At 38.7% G+C, this 20,366-nt stretch overlaps 1 protein-coding gene across 1 annotated transcript in view; it reads left to right on the top strand.

The window, feature by feature from the left end:
• The first annotated feature begins 347 nt into the window (after positions 1-347).
• SOS2 (SOS Ras/Rho guanine nucleotide exchange factor 2) overlaps positions 348-20,366 on the top strand; it is a 136,562-nt gene continuing 116,543 nt past the window's right edge. Inside the window, exon 1 of the mRNA XM_058293450.2 lies at positions 348-506. Coding sequence (XP_058149433.1) covers positions 420-506 — 87 coding nt within the window. The 5' untranslated portion in view covers positions 348-419. The remainder of the gene's footprint in view (positions 507-20,366) is intronic.

Here is a 20,366-nt window from a genome sequence, read left to right on the forward strand (position 1 = left end):
ACCACCGCTCTCCGCCCGCCGCTGCCGTAGCGGGAGTCCGGGCGGGGGCGAGGCGAGCTATACCCCCGCCGGGCTGCGAACCCAGACAAAGGAGGAGGAGCCTCCTGAGAAGGGGGCTAGCGCCTCTGGGAAAGGAGGCCGCCGCCTCGGTCACCGCCGGGGGCCGCCCGGGCTTGTGGGCCGCCGCGCTTCCTCTGCGGGCGCTGTGCGAGACGAGGGCCGCTGGGGCCGCGGAAGCCGCCCCGGGACCTCTGCCCGCCCGCCCGGCGCCGCCTCCGAGCCGCCTCGGCGGTAACCGCGGCCCGGGCGGGAGGCGGCGGCCGCGGCCGAGGCGGGGCGGCCGGTGCCCTGCCTGTCAGGCCGCCGGCCCAGTCCGGCCCGCGGGCCGCCCCCGATGCGGAGGCGCTGCCGCCGGGGCCATGCAGCAGGCGCCGCAGCCATACGAATTCTTCAGCGAAGAGAACAGCCCGAAATGGCGGGGACTGTTGGTTTCGGCCCTGCGGAAGGTCAGTGCTGGTGCCTGGGCGGGGAGGCGGGCCGGGTGCGGGGTCGCGGCCCCTCCGAGGACTAACGGGGAACTAGCTGCAAGTCCTCCTGGTTTAGGGTCTGTAGGGCCGAGGGCCGGTCTGTTTGTCTTTGGTTGGCGACGAGGGGCTCATAATTGCCTGTTGCATGCAGAAGAACGTTTCTCAAGTTTTTTGCCTGGCCCCGGAAGGAAGGTTTTGTTATGATCATAAAACTAGATTTCTTGCAGTCATTTCGTCAGGCAACTTCCGCCGTTGACCAATTTGTTGTCCCCAGGCTGGATTCGGGCAAGAGAGAGTCCCGCTGGTATCTAGACAGTTTCTAAAACGATAATACATTTTGAAGCCGGGTAATTACTTTTAAATACGTTCTTTAGGGATGTTCCCCTTAGGCAATTGCTTGTCAAGGGTATTCACTCACTTATGAGGCAGTGCTTTTTTGTAAAGCATTTAGTGTGAAATGTCAGTGAGCTGTAATATTCTTATTCATTTTACAATTCTTAAGGTAAGTTTAAAGCACCTCTTCACTTTCTGCCAAAAATGTCTTTTACTTGTTAACGAGATTTCTTCGCTGGGTGAAATTTAGAACTTGGAATCATTTTAAGGAAGGAAAAAAGGATAGTTCATAAAAAACAGTCTTTCAGATTAGGGAGCATCGCTAAGGTGCATCTCGGTGAATTAAGGTGATAATCATACTATCATTTCCCTGAACATTTTTGTGAGATCAAGTCAAATTTAAAGACTAAGTAGGTGCAGAATTAGCCATCATGCCTGCTAAACATGGGCTTCCCTTGCCATTGATGCAAATTTAGTTCCTTCCACCTTTTCTGCAAAGAAGCAAACAAATTTTAAAATAATGAAGAAAAATAAACTTTAAAAGAATGCACCTGGAAAATAAATCATCATACATTAAATTCCTATAAGTAAAAAAAAAAAGTGAATTTCAAAGGTACAAACATTGTCTTTGTGCCTCCAGAGTTTCAGATTTTCCATTATTTTCATAATTCTTCTAAGAAGTTATTTCCTACGTGGGACAAGCATAAGGCAAAGCATTTTAAAGACCTTGGTGGAGGTGATTAGGAACAGTTACTTTTTCACTGGTCTGCTAGTTGCTGAAGTATTAAATTGACCTTCCATAAGTATGCTGTATGGTGAGAATGAACTCTGCTGAATTAAAGCAAAGGGGGGAATTCTTAAACAGTCATTGATCTTTCCACTACCCAGAAGCATGAGTGCAGTTATCCGGTAGGCCTGTATTGTTGGCAATACTCTGGTAGCAAATAGTATATGAGTGTGTGTTGCATAACTTATTCTGTTGGTAACTTTGACTAATAATCTTTCATGCACAGATACGTTTATTTCTTCAGATTAAACTGGAAACAAAGCTGGGACTAGCATCCAATCCTAGTCCATTGTGTTGGGATTTATTTGCATTTATGTGTTATGCTTGTTTTGGCGGAATTTAGGTGCCTTGTAGATAATGTATTGTCTTTTGCACAATTCTGATATATCCTTTCTTACAGAATAAATGCATTTAAGAAAATTTGGTCTCGAGGTGAATTTTCGAAAGCAGTTTCCATTTTAATTTAGAAAGCAGTTATTAATTTACTGCAGTTATAAATAGATATACATTCCCATGAAAAACATTTTTCACACTTTTGGAAAATTTTTGGTGAAAGTAATTCAGATTATGTCCAGTTCTGTGCTATGTGGGACATGGCAAAATGTAGGTTTGTAGCCACTCACTAAAAGATGTAACCCTTAAGGAGCTCAAGGTTCACTGTTTCTTTACAACATGTGTTCACTTCTGGTATCTATCTGTCACTCATATCTTTGTATAATGAGAATTTTTGCCATTTCTGGGGTGGCTCTGTCTTTGCATTCAAAGCATCTATTACTTAGCTTCCTTCCTCCCATTACTAAGGCTGCTAATACTAGACTAAACTAATTTCCCTTCTCCAGCTGGTGTTGCCACTAAACATGTGTCATATGCTAGGCTCATTTATTTCATTTAACATTTCCTGAACACTTTTTAGGTATCTGGTATGGTGCTGAATCCTTGGAATACAGAGATAAATAAAAACAAAGGCTCAGCTTTAAAAGAGTTTAACATCTAGATTGAAAAAAAAAGGTCTAAATTTTGAGGTTAGGTAAAAATGAGATTACATTCTGAGCTCAGAATTCTGTGAAGGATATCTCTATGCGTTTGTGAAAGTAATGATATAGTTTCATTGGCTCTGTCAGGTTAGTCTACCTGAGCTTCTCGGTGGAACCTCCAAACTATTAAAATATAATTTTCAGATAGGTAAAATCATGACTCTAATGCATATATAAATGAACATGTTTATATGTTGATTTTTATTCAACTCATTACTTAATGAGGGAACTAGTAATAAAATGTTAAAACCACTTAAATATTTGAGGAACTAGGTATTTATAGGCAATTTAATAAATGCATATTAAGATAAAATTGTTGGAAAAAAATAAAATAAAAAAAGATAAAATTGTTGGGTTCGATACAAAATTAGTTAATATCCTATGGGACATGAACAGTAACTTTTGGGGATTATCTTTTCCAATGGACAGAAGTTATTAGCATCTATACCAGACAAAAATCTATTAGTTTTTCTTATAGATTTGTAAAATATCCCAGTTAATAGAAGGTACTTAAGGATGCAAGCACAACATGGCAGTAAAAAACGCCTAATACTTTCTTTTGCTTATTTTCAAGTTTTGTCTCATTTTTATGAAAAACATATGTCTGTATTTGGTAAGGTCACCATTCTTGACTTTGAAAATGCAAGGGACTTTTTTTTTTTTTAAGATTTATTTATTTATTTCTCTCCCTTCCCCCACCCCCCACCACGGTTGTCTGTTCTCTGTGTCTATTTGCTGCGTCGTCTTTGTCCGCTTCTGTTTTTGTCAGCAGCATGGGAATCTGTGTTTCTTTTTGTTGCATCATCTTGTGTCAGCTCTCCGTGTGTGTGGGACCATTTCTGGGCAGGCTGCACTTTGTTTTGTGCTGGGCAGCTCTCCTTACGGGGCTCACTCGTTGCGCGTGGGGCTCCCCAACGCGGGGGCACCCCTGCATGGCAGGGCACTCCTTGTGCGCATCATCACAGCACATGGACCAGCGCCACACGGTTGTGAAGGAGGCCTGGGGTTTGAACCGCGGACCTCCCATGTGGTAGACGGATGCCCTAACCACTGGGCCTAGTCAGCTGCCCAAGGGACTTTTTAAACCAACATTAAATATTAATTTCATTATGGAGAAACACAAATATTGCAAATCAGATTTATAGAAAAATAATTTTGGAAATGGGAATGTGTTCTTTAACTTTTTAAACAGAACTTCCCCGGGCCCTTAAGTACATACTGATTGACAAACGGTAAAGTAGAGTGAAATAACACTACTAACAGATAATACATGGATTGTTAACATTGTGCTAAATTATTGTATCTTTTTAAAAGAGCAGAAACAGAAATGCCTTCACCACTACTCCCAAAGAACACTGAAGCTATCATATTTCTTGGGAGAAACTAGATCATGGAATATATTTGTAAGTGTAGCTTTTACCTGTGTATTTGAAATGTCTTTGGTACTTAGTGCATGTGCTAAATCATTGTAAGCATTTTACTTTTGGAAAACATGACTTAAAGTCATTTTATCAGTTTTTTAGTTCCTGGTATTTCTCTTGGAAATGACTTTTCTGTAAAGGTGCTCTTCACCAGGCTAGCTTTGAAAAGGAAATTTCTGTGATGTCTTACCATCTGTAGTTAACAAATGTCTTAGAGAACTGAGCTAGAAAGTTGTTGAGTCACTTGTTCCTGGCTCTAATTTGATTCAGGTTAAATAGACACTCCACCTCCCCCCTAACCATCACAATTTACTCGTAGATATTTGTCTAAAAGTGCAAGCAGTGTAGGAGGATGTCTGGGTTAATTTATAGCAATCTATGGCAGGAAAAAGAGGGTAGGGGTTTTGATTCAGAAATGTTTTTGTGAATTCTGAAAGATTCTGGTGTTTCTGTTCTTTTACCAACCTGTCTTGGTACCTTTTTTTAAAAAGAAGATTGCACTGAATCTTTCCTGGAACCCACAAGAGAAGAATAGTGTGCTTTGAGAAAATTTCTGTTACTGAGGTATTGGAGAGTCAAGGATGGCATCTTTAAGGAAGCAACATTTGTGCTAGGTTCTGGAGAATATATTCAAATATTTATTGAGTGCCTATTGTGTGTCTGGCACTATTGATGCTGAAGATGTAGCATCTCCTAAATGCCGCTGTGGAGGAGGCCTGGGAGAGACAGTCAATTAAAAGCAAACAATTCTATGAAAGGTTAGTAGGAATTAACAAAACAAAGAAATGAAAAGAAAGCATTTGAGGCCCAGGGAAAGGTAGGAATATGACTTGTTTTAAAGAACCTAGAGGAAAGGAGATAAGGCCAGTGTGGTAGACTGTAGGTAGATCAGATAAGGTATCTGTCCAAGAACAATGAGAAGCCATCCAGGGTTTATTTGTGTAGCAAAGTAACTAGATGACTTGATCAGAATTGTTTTTTGAAAAGACGATTCCAAGTGAAAGCCAGAAACTAATAATAGATCCTCTGATTTTTATGACATGAGATGATTAAGGCCTATGCTGGATTTCCTAATGCCACTGAATATAACAGTGGAACACCAGGGAGTTATTTGGAATTATTCCAAACTATTAATAACCCAAACTGATCCAAGGGGTTCAGCCAGAACTGATGAGCATTGGGAATGCATTTTAACTTGTTGTGTTTGGCTCCATGTCAGCCATGACTTAGTAGCCTTTTTCTATTTTCAGTTTAATTTTGATATGGTATATTTGGAGCAATAATATTCCATTAACATGTTTTACGCTGAGTATGCAAAGCATTACCTGTATTACCACTTGACATAAATCAAGTATATGTCTTTTATATTAACCATGGCTTCTCTTTCAAGGGCACAGTAGTTTGATTATATCCTCTGTTAGCCTGCATATTTGAATCAGGAAGGAATTTTAATGGAACTAATGGACTTAGCATTATCTCATGTAGTCATGTTAAAAATTAACAACCTAAAATTCTTTTCTTCTAACACAGCACTGAGAAGACTCCTACAGTCTGGTGCTATCCCCCTTCTCCCTTTGCCGTTCTGGCCTCATTTAGTACTGTCCCTTGTTTGCTCTACTCCATCCCCACACTGGCTTCCTTGTTCCTATAACACGATATGTTCTAGTCTCAGTACTTATGCACTTGCTGTTTCCTCTGCCTGGAACATCCTTCCCTCAGATAATCGTCTAGAGATACCTTCCCTTGCAGCCTCTCTAAACCTGTTACAACTGTTTTCTGAACATTTCCACATAGTATTCACAGATGTCTAAAATTCAGCATAACCCAAACCCAGAATATTATATTCTACCATAAACCTCTATCTCGAGTCTAGATGGTATACCCAGTTCTCAAGCCAGAAACCTAGGTATAATCCTCTCCCTTCTTCCTATTAGACTCATATATAATCAACATTGAATCTTCTCAATTCTTTCTCTCAAATTAGGAGTTTTATAATTTTTTCACCTGGCGTGTAGCCCCAAAAGATTTAGAAAAACTTATACATTTTTATGTGAACATCTAATAATTTTCATCTTAAATTCAAATAGTTACAGAGGATATAATTTTGTATGCATTATAAATACTGTGCTTTATTTATTTATTTAAGATTTATTTTTTATTTATTTCTCTCCCCTCCCCCCCCAGTTGTCTGCAGTCTGTGTACATTTGCTGTGTTTTCTTCTATGTCCGCTTGTATTCTTGTCAGCAGCACTGGGAATCTGTGTCTCTCTTTATTGTCTTATATTGCTGTGTCAGTTCTTGTGTGTGGCACCACTCCTGGGCAGGCTGCACTTTTTTCACATGGGGCGGCTCTCCTTGCAGGGCACATTCCTTGTGCGTGGGGCTCCCCTACGCTGGGGACACCCCTGCATGGCGTGGCACTCCTTGAGTGTATCAGCACTGCGCGTGGACCAGCTCACCACATGGGTCAGGAGACCCTGGGTTTGAACCCTGGATTTCCCATGTAGTAGGTGGATGCTCTTATCAGTTGAGCGAAATCCGCTTCCCAATACTGCCCTTTAAAGTAAAACAGTTCTATCAGTTTTTAAAATATATCCAATGGACTCTAAATATAATAATAATTTGATACCCACTATCACCCTTTTATAATAGATATGGCAAGTGCTTCTTTTAACAGTTAAAAATTTGACATTGTCCTTTTTCCCTTGAACTCAAATTTTCATTCCATTCCCCCCACCTAATTTTATTCTAATATGTTTTTATGTTTAAAAGACTTTGATCCCGCTCATATCCTTTTTTAAAAATTTATTTATTTATTTCTCTCCCCTCCCCCCTCACCCCGGTTGTCTGTTCTGTGTCTGCTGCGTCTTGTTTCTTTGTTCGCTTCTGTTGTTGTAAGCGGCACAGGAATCTGTGTCTCTTTTTGTTGCATCATCTTGTTGCGTCAGCTCTCTGTGTGTGCAGAGCCATTCTTAGGTAGGCTGCACTTTCTTTCGCGCTGGGTGGCTCTCCTTACGGGGCGTACTCCTTGCGCGTGGGGCTCCCCTACGCGGGGGACACCCCTGCGTGGCAGGGCATTCCTTGCGCGCGTCAGCACTGCGCATGGGCCAGATCCACACAGGTCAAGGAGGCCCAGGGTTTGAACCACAGACCTCCCATGTGGTAGACGGACGCCCTAATCACTGGGCCAAGTCTGTTTCCCATGATCCCTCTCACATTTCTAGACCTTCTTCTAAGGGTCAGGCCTACCCAGGATAATCATCCTTTTGATAACTCAGAGTCAACTGATTAGGGACCTAAATCACCTTTTACATGTATGGCAACTTAATCATAGTAGTGATAGCCATCATAGTCATAGGTCCCACCTATACTCAAGGGGAAAAGGACTCTGCATGGTATGTATACCAGGGTATGGTAATCTTGGGAACCATCTTAAAATTCTGCCTACCACATTCATTCACTTTATGAGGATATCCACCAGATAACCTAATTGGTAAGGTTAGTTTTCATTATTAAGACAGCCAGCTTGAAGAGTCGGACTCGAAGTTTCAGTTAAATTGAATGTGTTAATACATGTCATGTGACAATCATCTCACTTTGAAATCCAAATTATAAGATAGAAAAAGAAGGTATAGAAGTTTTGTTTGAATTTTTTTCTCCTTAATAAAATAAGGTAATGCCATTTCTGGTATTTCTTAACGATGGTCTCTTTTCTTTGTATTTCTTTGACTGAAGGATAGGGGGTGGAAAAGGCAAGGTACTTAAATGAAAAATATTTATAATTATCCTTTTGTTTAGTGTCCTGGGATTTGTTTTTTATTTTTTATTTTTGCATCCCCGGGCAACATACTACAGTAAGATTCAGGATGCGTGAGAGATCGGCTTTTCTTCAGCAAAGTAGAAAGAGGGCACATATAAAAGGGGAAGTGGAAAGGAGAACCTGTACTCCTGGAGTGCAGCTACATTTTCAGGCAGATCTTTTTTTTTTTTTTTTTAATGCTAAAAGACATAAGTGTATTTGGCCCAAGGATTCTTAAACTTCCACTGAGTAACGCAAATTTAGTAATAGTGATCTTATAAGAGTTCACAGAAAAGAAAGCCAATATTAAATTTTTTCAATTTTATTTTTCTTTCATAAATTTTTCTTAAAATGTTGGTGCCTGATGCAGTTCACTTGCTAGTGAGTATTGGAAGATTAAAAAATAAATGGACAAAGGATTTAGAGAGTTTTAGGGGAAAACTCTGCTTATCATACTTTTTGTTTTAATTTGCAAATAGGTACCTTGGTTGTGATTTTAAGGTTTATATTTCTATTTTTACTAATGTTGTCCCTATGTACTGTGATGAAATATACAAGTATCTTAGAATTTCATGTTCTGCAAAGAGGAATCATCCATCCATTCTATACTTTCCTTGTCTTTATAGGACCCACCTGTATGGGAAGGTGCTTACAGATCATATGTCATTTCATTTCATTCAAGGACAATTTTGGTGATAAAATTTTTAACTTCAGCTAATAGTTTTATATATTTTGATTATTTTAGAGTAAGTGCTCACCAAATATTAAGCTAAATAGGATGAGATTCCTGGCCTATACTTATTTACATTTTAAATAAACCTACACTGAAAACCAGTCAGGAAAACATCTGATTAAGAGCACTGAATAAGTGAGAAGTGAATATTAATAGACAGTGGGAGTGGAGGAACAACAGAGTGGGAATTCCCTCATTTGTAATGTTATATGGGATACCTGAGTCTCCAGGAACATATCCAGTGATATGTGTCTGGAGTTCTTAATTTTTCCCAGTCTTTGTATAATTTCATTGAGGCCAGGAAATCTGTTTGCTACTGTGACTCTATATAACAAGTATTTTTTTCCCTCCCCTTAGTCCTCCCCCCTCTCCTCTCTCCCCTCCTCCCTACCCCCCACCCTCCTGTTTTTTGCTGTGTCCCTTTGCTGTGTGATCTTCTGTATCTATTTTCTTTTTGTGTTCTCATTTTTCTCCTCCTAGGATTCACTGGGATTCGATCCTGGGGATCTCTGATGTGGAGGGAGGTTCTCTGTCACTTGCGCCACTTCAGTTCCTGATTTCTGTTGCACCTTGCCTTGATTCTCCCCTTTGTCTCTCTTTTGTTGCTTCATCATCTTGCTGCGTGACTCACTTGCATGGGCATTGGCTTGCTGCGGGGGCGCTTGGCTTGCTGCATGGGCATTTGGCTCGCTGTGTGGGCACGCATTTTTTTTTTTACCAGGAGACCCCAGGGATTGAACCTGGGTCCTTCCATATGGTAAGCAGAAGCCCAATCACTTGAGCCACATCTGCTTCCCAATAATGAGTATTTTTGAGTGCTTTCTTCATGTAAGGTATAGTATTAGGTTACTTGTGTGTTAGGAATAAAGGAAGAGGTCAACAGGAGGTAGAAACCAAAAACCTAATAAATGGTTGCTGATCTTAATCAGTTAGTTGGGTGCATTTGTGGTTTCAATTCTTGGTTATAGACCCTGATAAGAAAAGTGTTACCATAGAACATTATATTTTTTAACAACTGTATTGAAACATAATTGACATATAATGAACTGTACATTTAAAAATTGTGCAAAAATTGTACGACTTTTGATATATATATACACACACACACACCAGTGAAACCATCACAATAAAGGTAGTGGATGTTTCCTTCACCCCCATAAGTTTCTTCTTGATGCTTGTGATCCTTCCCTCTTATCCCTCCTCATCCCATATTCCAAAGTAATCACTGATCTGCTTTTCATCACTACAGAATGCATTTTCTAGAATTTTATATTAATAAAATCATACAGCATGTACTCTTTTTAATCTGGCTTCTTTCACTCAGCATATTTGTTTTGACTTTCATCCATGTTGTTTTATATATCAATAGTTCATTCCTTTTTTCTGCTCAGTAGTAGTCCATTGTGTAGATACACCACAATTTGTTTATCCATTCACCTGCTGATGTACATTTGGGTTTTTTTTCCCCTTTATTGGAGAAGTTTATGGTTTTATAGAACAATCATGTATAAAATACAGAATTCCCGTATACCACCCTATTATTAACACCTTGCATTGGTATGAAATGTTTGTTACAATTGATGATCGCACATTTTTATAATTTTACTATATATTTTTAAGATTTATTTTATTTTATTCCCTGCTCCCCCCATTGTTTGTGCTCACTATCTCCTCTCTATGTCTGTTCGTTGTGTGCTCGTCTTCTTTTTAAGAGGTACCAGGAACTGAACCCAAGTCCTCCCATGTGGGAGGTACGAGCCCAATTGCTTGAACCACCTCCACTCCCTGCTTGTTGTGTCTCACCATGTTTCTTTGTTGTATCTCTTTGTTTTGTCATCTTGTTGTGTCAACTCGCTGCATTGCATCAGCTTGCTGTCTTGCTCATCTTCTGTAGGAGGTGCTAGAAATTGAACCCAGGACCTCCCATGTGGTAGGTGGGTGCCCAACTGCTTGAGTCACATCTGTTTCCTTGTAATTGTATTACTAACTATAGTCCATGATTTAACGTAGGATTCACTGTTTGTGTAGTATAGAAAAAAAGTTCCATGGAATTTAAAAAAAAAATGTATTCTGTTACCTTATATACAATCTAACATTTCCCCTTTTAAAGATATATACATCCATCCATACATATATACATATATATATATATATCAGTACTGTTAATTATATTCACAGTTTAATGCCACTGTCACCACCATCCATTACCAAAACATTTCTTCATTACAAGTAGGAACCCTGTACATTCTCATTCCTGGTCCCCATCCTGTCCCCAGGTAACCTATATTCATTTGGGTTTTGATTTTTGGCTGTTGCAAATAACCTGCTGTGAACCTTTGTATAAATTTTTTGTATAGGTATAAATTCCTTTTCTCTTGGGGAAAATACATTGGAGTGCAATGGCTAGATCAGATAGTAGGTATACGTTAAACTTGTTAAGAAACTGTCAAACTGTTTTCCAAAGTGCTTGTACAGTTTCACATTTTGCACCAACATTGTATAAGAGTTCCACTTCCTCTTACCAACATTTAGTATTTAATTGAATTTTATCCAATATAGATGTGACTGGTATCTTGAAGTTTTAATTTGCATTTCCATAGTGATTAATGATGTTGAGTATCTTTTATGTTCATATTTGCCATCTGTATTCTTTGGTGAAGTGCCTGTTCAGATCTTTTGCCCGTTTTTTTGTTGAGTTGTTTTTCTTACTGTTGAATTTAAGAGTTCTTATATATCTGGATGCAGGCCTTTATCCAGCTATATGCTCTGCAGAGGTTTTCTTCCACTCTGCAGCTTGTCTTTTCATTTTCTTAATAGTGTCTTTTGAAGAACAGAAGTTTTAAATTTTGATGAAGTCCAATTTACCCATTTGTTCTTTTATGGACACTACTTTTAGTGCCATATCTAAGAAATCTTTGCTTAATCCAGGGTTACAAAGATAATCTCCTATATTTTTTTGTCTAGAAGTTTTATACTATTAGGTTTTACATTAAGATCTATGATTCATTTGAGTTTATTTTTTCATATGGTGAGACCCTTTTTGTATAATTTTGTATATTCATTTTTTTAAAAAGATTTATTTTTTCCCACCACCTCATTGTTTGCACTTGCTCTCTGTACTCTGTTTGTCTTCTTTTTAGGAAGCCCTGGGAACTGAGCCTGGGACCTCCTATGTCAGAGGGAGGCACCCAATCTCTTGAGCCACTTCCGCCCCCTGTTTGTTGTGTCTCTCATTGTGTTTCCTCACTGTATTTCTTTGTTGCATCATTTTGTTGAGTCATCTCACTGCACCAGCCCATCGCATCAGCTTGCTGTTCTGTTCTTTAGGCGGCACTGGGAACCAAACCCGGGACCTCTTGTGGTAGGCAGGGAGCCCTCCTGCTAGAGCCACATTCAATTCCCTGTATATTCTCTCTCTTTTTTTTTTTTTTTTGCATATCATGGCTGTCTAGTTGTTCTACCACCATTGTTGCAAAGGCAATGTTGAAAAGACTTTATTACATTACTTTGTGCCTTGATCAAATATCACTTTTCACATATGTGCGGATTCATTTCTGGATTCTCTGATCTGTTGTGTTACTCTTTTTTGCCTTTATGTCAGTACTACACTGTTTTCATTACTGTCGCTTAATAAAAATTTTTGAAATCAGGTGGTGTTATTAGCTTGTTGCAAAGTAATTGCGGTTTTGCATTGTTGATATTTGCCATTTGATATTGAAGTACATTCTTAAATAAATATGGTTATGTTATACATCATTTTAATGAGCATTTCTCACTATGTTTTTTGCTAATGGCTTATTACTTGCTGTTTGTTTTATATCTATTTTAGACTATGGAAGTGATGGTAGACAAAAAGCAAATTTGAGTGATTTTCTTATTTTAGTTCAAAATGGGTTGTAAAGCAGTGGAGACAACTTGTAATATCAACAATGCATTTGGTCAGGAACTGCTAACAAACATGCAGTGCCATGGTGGTTCAAGAAATTTTGCAAAGAAGACAAGAGCCTTGAAAATGAGGAGCATAGTGCTTGCTATCGGAAGTTGACAATGACCAATTGAGAACAATCATCGAAGCTGAGCCTCTTACAACTACAGGAGAAGTTACTGAAGAACTCAACAGAACTCAACATCAATCATTCTACAGTTGTTCAGCATTTAAAGCAAATAGAAAGGTGAAAAAGCTTGATAAGTAGGTGCCTCATGAACTGACCAAAAATAAAAAAAATCATCATTTTGAAGTGACGTCTTCTCTTATTCTATGCAGCAACAACAATGAACCATTTCCTGATCGGACTGTGATATGTGACGAAAAGTGGATTTTATATGACAACCGGCGATGACCAGCTCAGTAGTTGGACTGAGAAGAAGCTCCAAAGTACTTCTCAAAGCCAAACTTGTACCAAATAAAGGTCATGTTCACTATTTGTGGTCTGCTGCCTGTCTGATCCACTGCAGCTTTCTGAATCCCAGTGAAACCATTCCATCTGAGAAGTGTGCTGAGCAAAGTGATGAGATGCATTGAAAACTGCAAACCTGCAACTGGCATAAGTCAACAGAAAGGGCCCACTTCTTCTCCCCGACAATGCCTGACTGCATGTTGCGTAACCAACGCTTCAAAAGTTGAGTGAATTGGGCTATGAAGTTTCGCCTCAACCGCCATATTCACCTGACTTCTCGCCAACTGACTACCACTTCTTCAAGCATCTCAAAAACTTTTTGCAGGGAAAGTGCTTCTACAGCTAGCAGGATGCAGAAAATGTTTTCTACGAGTTCATCGAATCCCGAAGTGTGGATTTTTACGCTACAGAAGTAAAAGTTATTTCTTGTTGGCAAAAATGTGTTGATTGAAATGTTCCTATTTTGATACATAAAGATGTGTTTGAGCCTAGTTATAATGATTAAAATTCACAGTCTGAAACGGCAATTCCTTTTTTACCAACCTAATAACTCTCCAACCTCATTCCTTTTCAGAGTTGTTTTAGTTACTTAGGACATTTGCATTTCCATAAAAGTTGTAGAATCGGCTTATCAATTTCTACAAAAAGCCTGCTGGAATTTTGTTTGGGGTTGAGTAGAACCTGTAGAAAAATTTGAGGAAAAATGACATAAAAAGACTATATTAAGTCTTTTAAACCATGAATAAGGTTTCTCTTCATTTATTTTGGTCTTTAATTTTCCTCAACACTATTTTGTAGTTGTTAGTGCATATCTTTAGAATGAACTTCATTGTTTTTTCTTTTTTAAATTGAATTATAACTCTTTCATAGCAAAACTTTTCCATTATTCTTGATTGATATCTTAGACATTTACATTCTTGCAAAAATCCTTGGCAATGTATTGAAAAATTTCTCCCTGCATATGTCTCTGTTATCTTCATGTTATAAGGATACCAGTTGGATTTAGGGCCCTCATTTTAACTACTTACATCTGTAAAAGACCCTATTTCCAAATAAGGTCACATTCTGCCTTTCCAGGTGATGTGAATTTTGGGGGGACACTGTTTAAATCAGTACAACCAGAAACACAGATGCTAGTTGATTGAACAAATGAGCTAGTAAGAATTTGTATTTCATTGTGAATATGGAGAACTGAAAAATGTAAATTAGAAAGTAACATTTTCGTAACTTACCAAATCTAGTATTTTTCAGGGTAAACAATAATTTAAAATTAAAATGTTTTCATGTGTATCATGGATTTATAATTATAACATGATTATTTTATTTGCAGTGTATGTACAGGGAAATATGTTCTGGCAATTTGAAAATACGGTGCTACTAAAATCAGGTCTGACTTGTTAATCTACTGTTAAAGACTGAAAATTATTTTAATTACTCTTTTTCTGACTAGTCTTTTAGGAAAATATAATGGATGAGTTTGAAATTAATTTACAAAGTTTGGTATAAGATACTTAGATGCTCAGTGTTAAAGTTGCTTTTTAGGAAATTCAGTAATGCCAAAATCATAATCACAGGAAGAAAATCCATCCCATTTAGACATTATTTTAATTCTCATGCCTCATCATTTTCACTTAGTAGGTTCTAATACTCTCTTCTTGGCTTTTATGGAGGTATATCACAAGTGACAGCCTTATGAAGTCCACTCTTACACTTCTAATATAAATGTTTATTTTAGGAACATTGATCTAATAGAAAAGTATAGTCAGAGATAACTGTTTCCTCCTTTATGTTAAAGAAGTCCAGGACGTAAGGGGAAATATTTATTTCCTGAAAAAGCTGTTATGAGCTTATAAAGAAAATATATTGTAAATCATGGCTTTTTTATGTTGTTGCTATAAACCTCCTTACTTAAACCTTTATCCAAACTTCTTCAAATAGTAGTATTTATTTATAATTTTTAAAAAACTTAGATTACATAAATGTTACATTAAAAAATGTAGGGGATTCCCATATGCCCCACTTCCTACCCCTCCCATGCTTTCCCACATTTAACAACATCATCAGTGTGGTTACATTCATTGCAGTTGATGAACCCATTTTGGAGCATTGCCACTAAGCATGGATTAAGTTTACATTGTAGTTTATACTCTTTCCCACCCAATTCTGTAGGTATGGCAAAGTATATGATGGCCTGTATCTGTCATTGCAGTGTCATTTAGGACAATTCCCAAGTCCTGAAAATATCCCCACATTACACCTGTTTTTCCCTCTCCTTGCCCTCAGAACCTCCAGTATCCACTACCTCCACATCAATGGTATAATGTCTTCCACTTCTAGAATCACAATAAGTCTGTAGTAGAATACCAATAAGTCTATTTTAGTCCATAGTTCATTCTCCAATCCTGAGGATTCTGGGCTGGTGATGTCCATTCCACCTCTAATTGAGAGGGGGCTGTGATCCATGAGGGCTGATGGATGGGGCTCTCTTGCCTGCAGTTATAGACTTTCTCAGTTCCTTGGTATGGTAGTTGTCCATCATCACCTCCTTGTTAGTTGTCCTGGGTGAGACCAATGAACTGGAGAGTAGGTGTTGCAACTCTGTTGAAATAGTAATCTTTGCCTATTGTTTCCACTTTCTTTTTTTTTTTAAAGATTTATTTATTTATTTATTTCTCTCCCCTCCCCCCCACCCCGGTTGTCTGTTCTCTGTGTCTGTTTGCTGCGTCTTCTTCTTTGTCCACTTCTGTTGTTGTCAGCGACACAAGACTCTGTGTTTCTTTTTGTTGCATCATCTTGTTGTGTCAGCTCTCTGTGTGTGTTGTGTCAGCTCTCCTGTGTGTGTTGTGTCAGCTCTCCGTGTGTGTTGTGTCAGCTCTCCTGTGTGTGTTGTGTCAGCTCTCCGTGTATGCAGCACCATTCCTGGGCAGGCTGCACTTTCTTTTGCACTGAGCAGCTCTCCTTATGGGGCGCACTCCTTGCGCGTGGGGCTCCCCTACGCGGGGGACACCCCTGTGTGACACGGCACTCCTTGCACGCATCAGCACTGCACATGGGCCAGCTCCACACGGGTCAGGGAGGCCCGGGGTTTGAATCGTGAACCTCCCATGTGGTAGACAGACGCCCTAACCACTGGGCCAAGTCCGCTGCCTGTTTCCACTTTCATGTGTTCTTCCTCTTACCCACTACAAATTATTTTTCTTCATAAATTAGTTTGTATTTTATCAAAATTATTCGTGCAGATATAAAGGTAATTAGCTCTATTAGACTTGTTGTAAAAATAGCGTTACCTCCCCCCTCCCATACAGAATTTTCTGTTTCTTAGAGACAACCACTTTTAACCTGTTAAACTTATTCATGTCAGAATTGCTACTTTTTTATTTTTCCATTTTGAATATTATAAAGATTAATATTCTTTAATTACATTCATCCCCCCTCCAACTTCACATACCTTACTACACATGTATTAACTGCCTGCCTGCTTCTCACTTCCCCCCATCATGGTTATATCTTAATTTTGATTAGATTAGTATTCACAGTTTATATTATTATGACACAGTTTATATTATTATATTAATATGAATTATTATATATTATTATATAAATGCTATTCATAGTTAAACCACTTTTCCTTTCCTACCTTACTTTTTCCCTTTACTAGAGTTAATAATTCTCTTATTTTCTTTTTTGTGTAGTTTTCCATGTGTATGTTAATTGAATCTCAGTTCAGTTAATTTCCACCAGCTGCCTAGATGCCTCCTTCTGACTTTGGATCTATCAAATACTCTGTCAGGTTCATCCTTTTGAGACACTTTACCTCAGAGCATTTTGACCTGCTCCAATCTGGACTGGTGACCTTTATGTCTGTTGCACAGCTTTCATCTTACGGTTTTGCTTTACTTCTTCGTGAGCATTCCTTTAGTGGAGTACATCCTACAGAAGCTTAATGAGAAAGAGTGTAGAGGAGATAAATTTAAAAAATCGTGTTATGCCTATGAATGTCTTAAGTTTACTATGACATTTGATGACAGTATGTTGGGAAATTGAATTCGAGATTATGAATAATTGTCTTCTAGTGTTACTGTCAACACTTCTAGTGTCACTGTCAAAGTCTGAAACTAGTCTAAGGTGTGCTTTCTATGTATATGACCTGTTCCCCACCCCCCTGCCCAATTCCCTTCACTGAAAGCCTATAGAATAGTCTCTTTGTCCCCATTGTTCTGACTTTTTAATTTTGTTCATAAAGCTGGATACTAGGATGGCCCTTTTGACTTATTTTATCAATAATTTCACTCTTAGTTTTCTGTTTGCTAGATGATTTTCTAACTTTTTAATTTAGAAGCATGATGCCAGTTTTTTACCTCTTTTTTTTTTTTTTTGAGGTACTGGGGACCCAGGATTGAACCCAGGACCTCATATGTGGGAAGCCAGCACTCAACCACTGAACCACATTGGCTTCCCTGAGTTAGTTTTATCATTCGTTTTGTTTGCTCTTTGCTTTTCTTTTTTTAGGGGGCACCGGGAACTGAGCGAGATCTCCTATGTGGGAGGCAGGTGCGAAACTGCTTGAGCCACATCCGCTCCCTGTCTAACTTTTTAAAAGCTTATTTATGGTAAAGTTTAATACAAAGAAAAATGCCTAAAACATGAATATGCAGTTTAAGAAACATCTATTTAACCATCACTCATGTCAGAAAATAGCATATTGTCAGCACTTTTTTCAAGCACACCTTCTAAAAGGTACTACTTTTATGGTAATTACTGCTTTGCTTTTTGTTATAGTTTTAGCACCTGAGCATGTGTCCCTGAACACTAGTTTAGTTGTGTGATCTTGAACTCATGTGGAATCCCATTGTATGTATTCTTTTGATCTGGCTTCTTACCGTCGACATTATTTATTAGATACATATGTGTTTTATGTTGCTTTGTTTTTTATTGCTTATATGTATTTCATTGCATGAATATATCATAATTAATCTGTTCTACTCTAGATAAGTATTTGAGTTTTTTCTAGTTTGGGGCTATTATTAAATAATACTCCTTATGAGCCCTCTTGTACATGTCTTCTGGTATACAATTTTCTGAATCACCACTGTCCAGTGGAAATATAGAGTGAGTCACATATGTAATTTAAATTTTTCTCATGGCTAATTAAAAAAGAGCAAAAAATAAAACAGGTGAAATTGATTTTAACAATATATTTTATTTAACCCAAGAAATCCAATATATTATCACTTTAGCATGTAATCAATATAAAATTATTGAGCTATTTGATATCTTTTTTTTATACTAAATCTTCAAAATCTTATCTGTATTTTGAACTTATAGTCCATCTCTATTCAGTCAAGCTACAATTCAAGTGTTTATAGCAGCATAAGGATAGATCTTACAGTTCTAAGGATATATATATATACCTAATTGCTGAGCCATAGGGTATGCATATCTTGAACTTTCATAGAATAAGGCCAAAGTTTCTAAAGAGTGAGCCATTTTACACTCCCCTAGCAGTGGGTGAGAGTTCCCATTGCTCCACATACTCACCATCCTTTGGTATTATCAGATTTTTTAGTTTTGCTCTCTGTGAAGGGATAGTACTTTTCATTGTGGCTGTAATTTGCATTTCCATGATTACTGAAAGCTAGAGTCCCTTTTCATGCTTAATGTCCATTTAGATAACTTCATTTGTAAAGTGATGGTTCAAGTATTGTCCATTTTCCTCTTAGGATTTAATCATTTTCTTTCCTGTTCGATTTTTAGTTCTTTATATATTCTGGTTATATATAAAGCCCTTTTGTTTATATATGTTACATATATCTTCACCAACTCTGTACCTTGCCCTTTTTTCATGACATAAGTTTATCAGTCTATCAGTTCTTCTCTTTATGGATACTAATTTTTCTGTCTTGTTTAAGAAATCCTTCCCTATCCTGAAATCAAGAAGATATTGGCCTGTTTTTCATTATCATTAGTACATATTACTGGATCTTTTTATTCTAACGTCCAGCTGTGATTGATTTTTGTGTAAAATGTGAGGTAGAGGGAAGCGGATGTGGCTCAACTGATGGAGCGTCCACCTACCATATAGAAGGTCCAGGGTTCAAACCCAGTACCTCCTGGCCCATGTGGTAAGCTGGCCCATGTGCAGTGCTGCTGCGCACAAGGAGTGCCATACCACACAGGGGTGTCTCCTGCATAGGGGAGCCCCATGCACAAGGAATGCACCCCACAAGGAGAGCCGCCCCACCCTGCGCAGCCCACCCAGGAGTGGTGCCACACACATGGAGAGCTGACGCAGCAAGACAACACAACAAAAAGAGACACAGATTCCCAGTGCTGCCCAGAATGCAAGTGGACACAGAAGAACACACAGCGAATGAACTCAAGAGAGCAGACAATGGCGGGGGGAGAAGAGAAATAAAATAAATCTTAAAAAAAATAATGTGAAGTAGGGGTTGAGTTTCATTTTTCTCCCTATAGGTATTCAATTATCCCAGCATGATTCATCCCCCTCTCCTCCCATTCCCATGGTTCTCCTTTACCATGTTTGTTGTAAATCAGGTGTCCGTAAATGTGCGAGTTTGTTTCTGGACTCTTTCTTCTGTTGCATTGATTTACTTATCCTTATTCCAGTATCACATTCTTAATTACTGTGGTTTTGAAATAAATCTCAATAACCAGTGAAGAAGTACTTGTATTTCTTTAATAGTATCTGATAACTTTGGGAATGTGGTGGAGTAGGAAGGTGCAGGAATCAGTCCTACCACCAAAACAACTATTTAACTGGCAAGAACTGTGCATCCTGCAAGGAGACCCCCACCCCCATATGAAAAAAGCGCAGCCTGCCCAGGAGTGGCTTCGCTGACAGGCAAGATGATGCAACAAAAAAGAGACACAGTTTCCCAGTGCTGCCAGATAATGCAAGCGACACAGAAGAACTCACAGCAAATGAACACAGAGAGCAGACAACGGGGGAAGAGGAGAGAAATAAATAAAATAAATTAAAAAAAAAATGCAGTTTCAGAATCCATATAAGAAACTTCTGGAGCCCTTACTGGCCCTTCACCCCTCCCTCTACACAATGCAGGGTAGAGCCAGCTTGAGCTCCTGTTGTGGGTCCCTGGCCCTGTTCCAGAGGGAGCATAGTTGGCCCTCTGTGCACACTGGAGTGCCTGTATGTCTGTGCTAATCTGTCAGGTAGAAGTCTGAGGGATTGGGCTCAGAAATTTGTTTAAGACAGACCTCCTGGAGTTTGTCCTGAGAGCAGAAAAGCAGCTTGCAGACAGCTGGAACAGTGTGAGAAACAAATTGAAGTGGACTGGGGAGAAGGACTGCTACAGA

Source organism: Dasypus novemcinctus, chromosome 3 (assembly GCF_030445035.2).
Source record: "Dasypus novemcinctus isolate mDasNov1 chromosome 3, mDasNov1.1.hap2, whole genome shotgun sequence".
Classification (NCBI taxonomy): domain Eukaryota; kingdom Metazoa; phylum Chordata; class Mammalia; order Cingulata; family Dasypodidae; genus Dasypus; species Dasypus novemcinctus.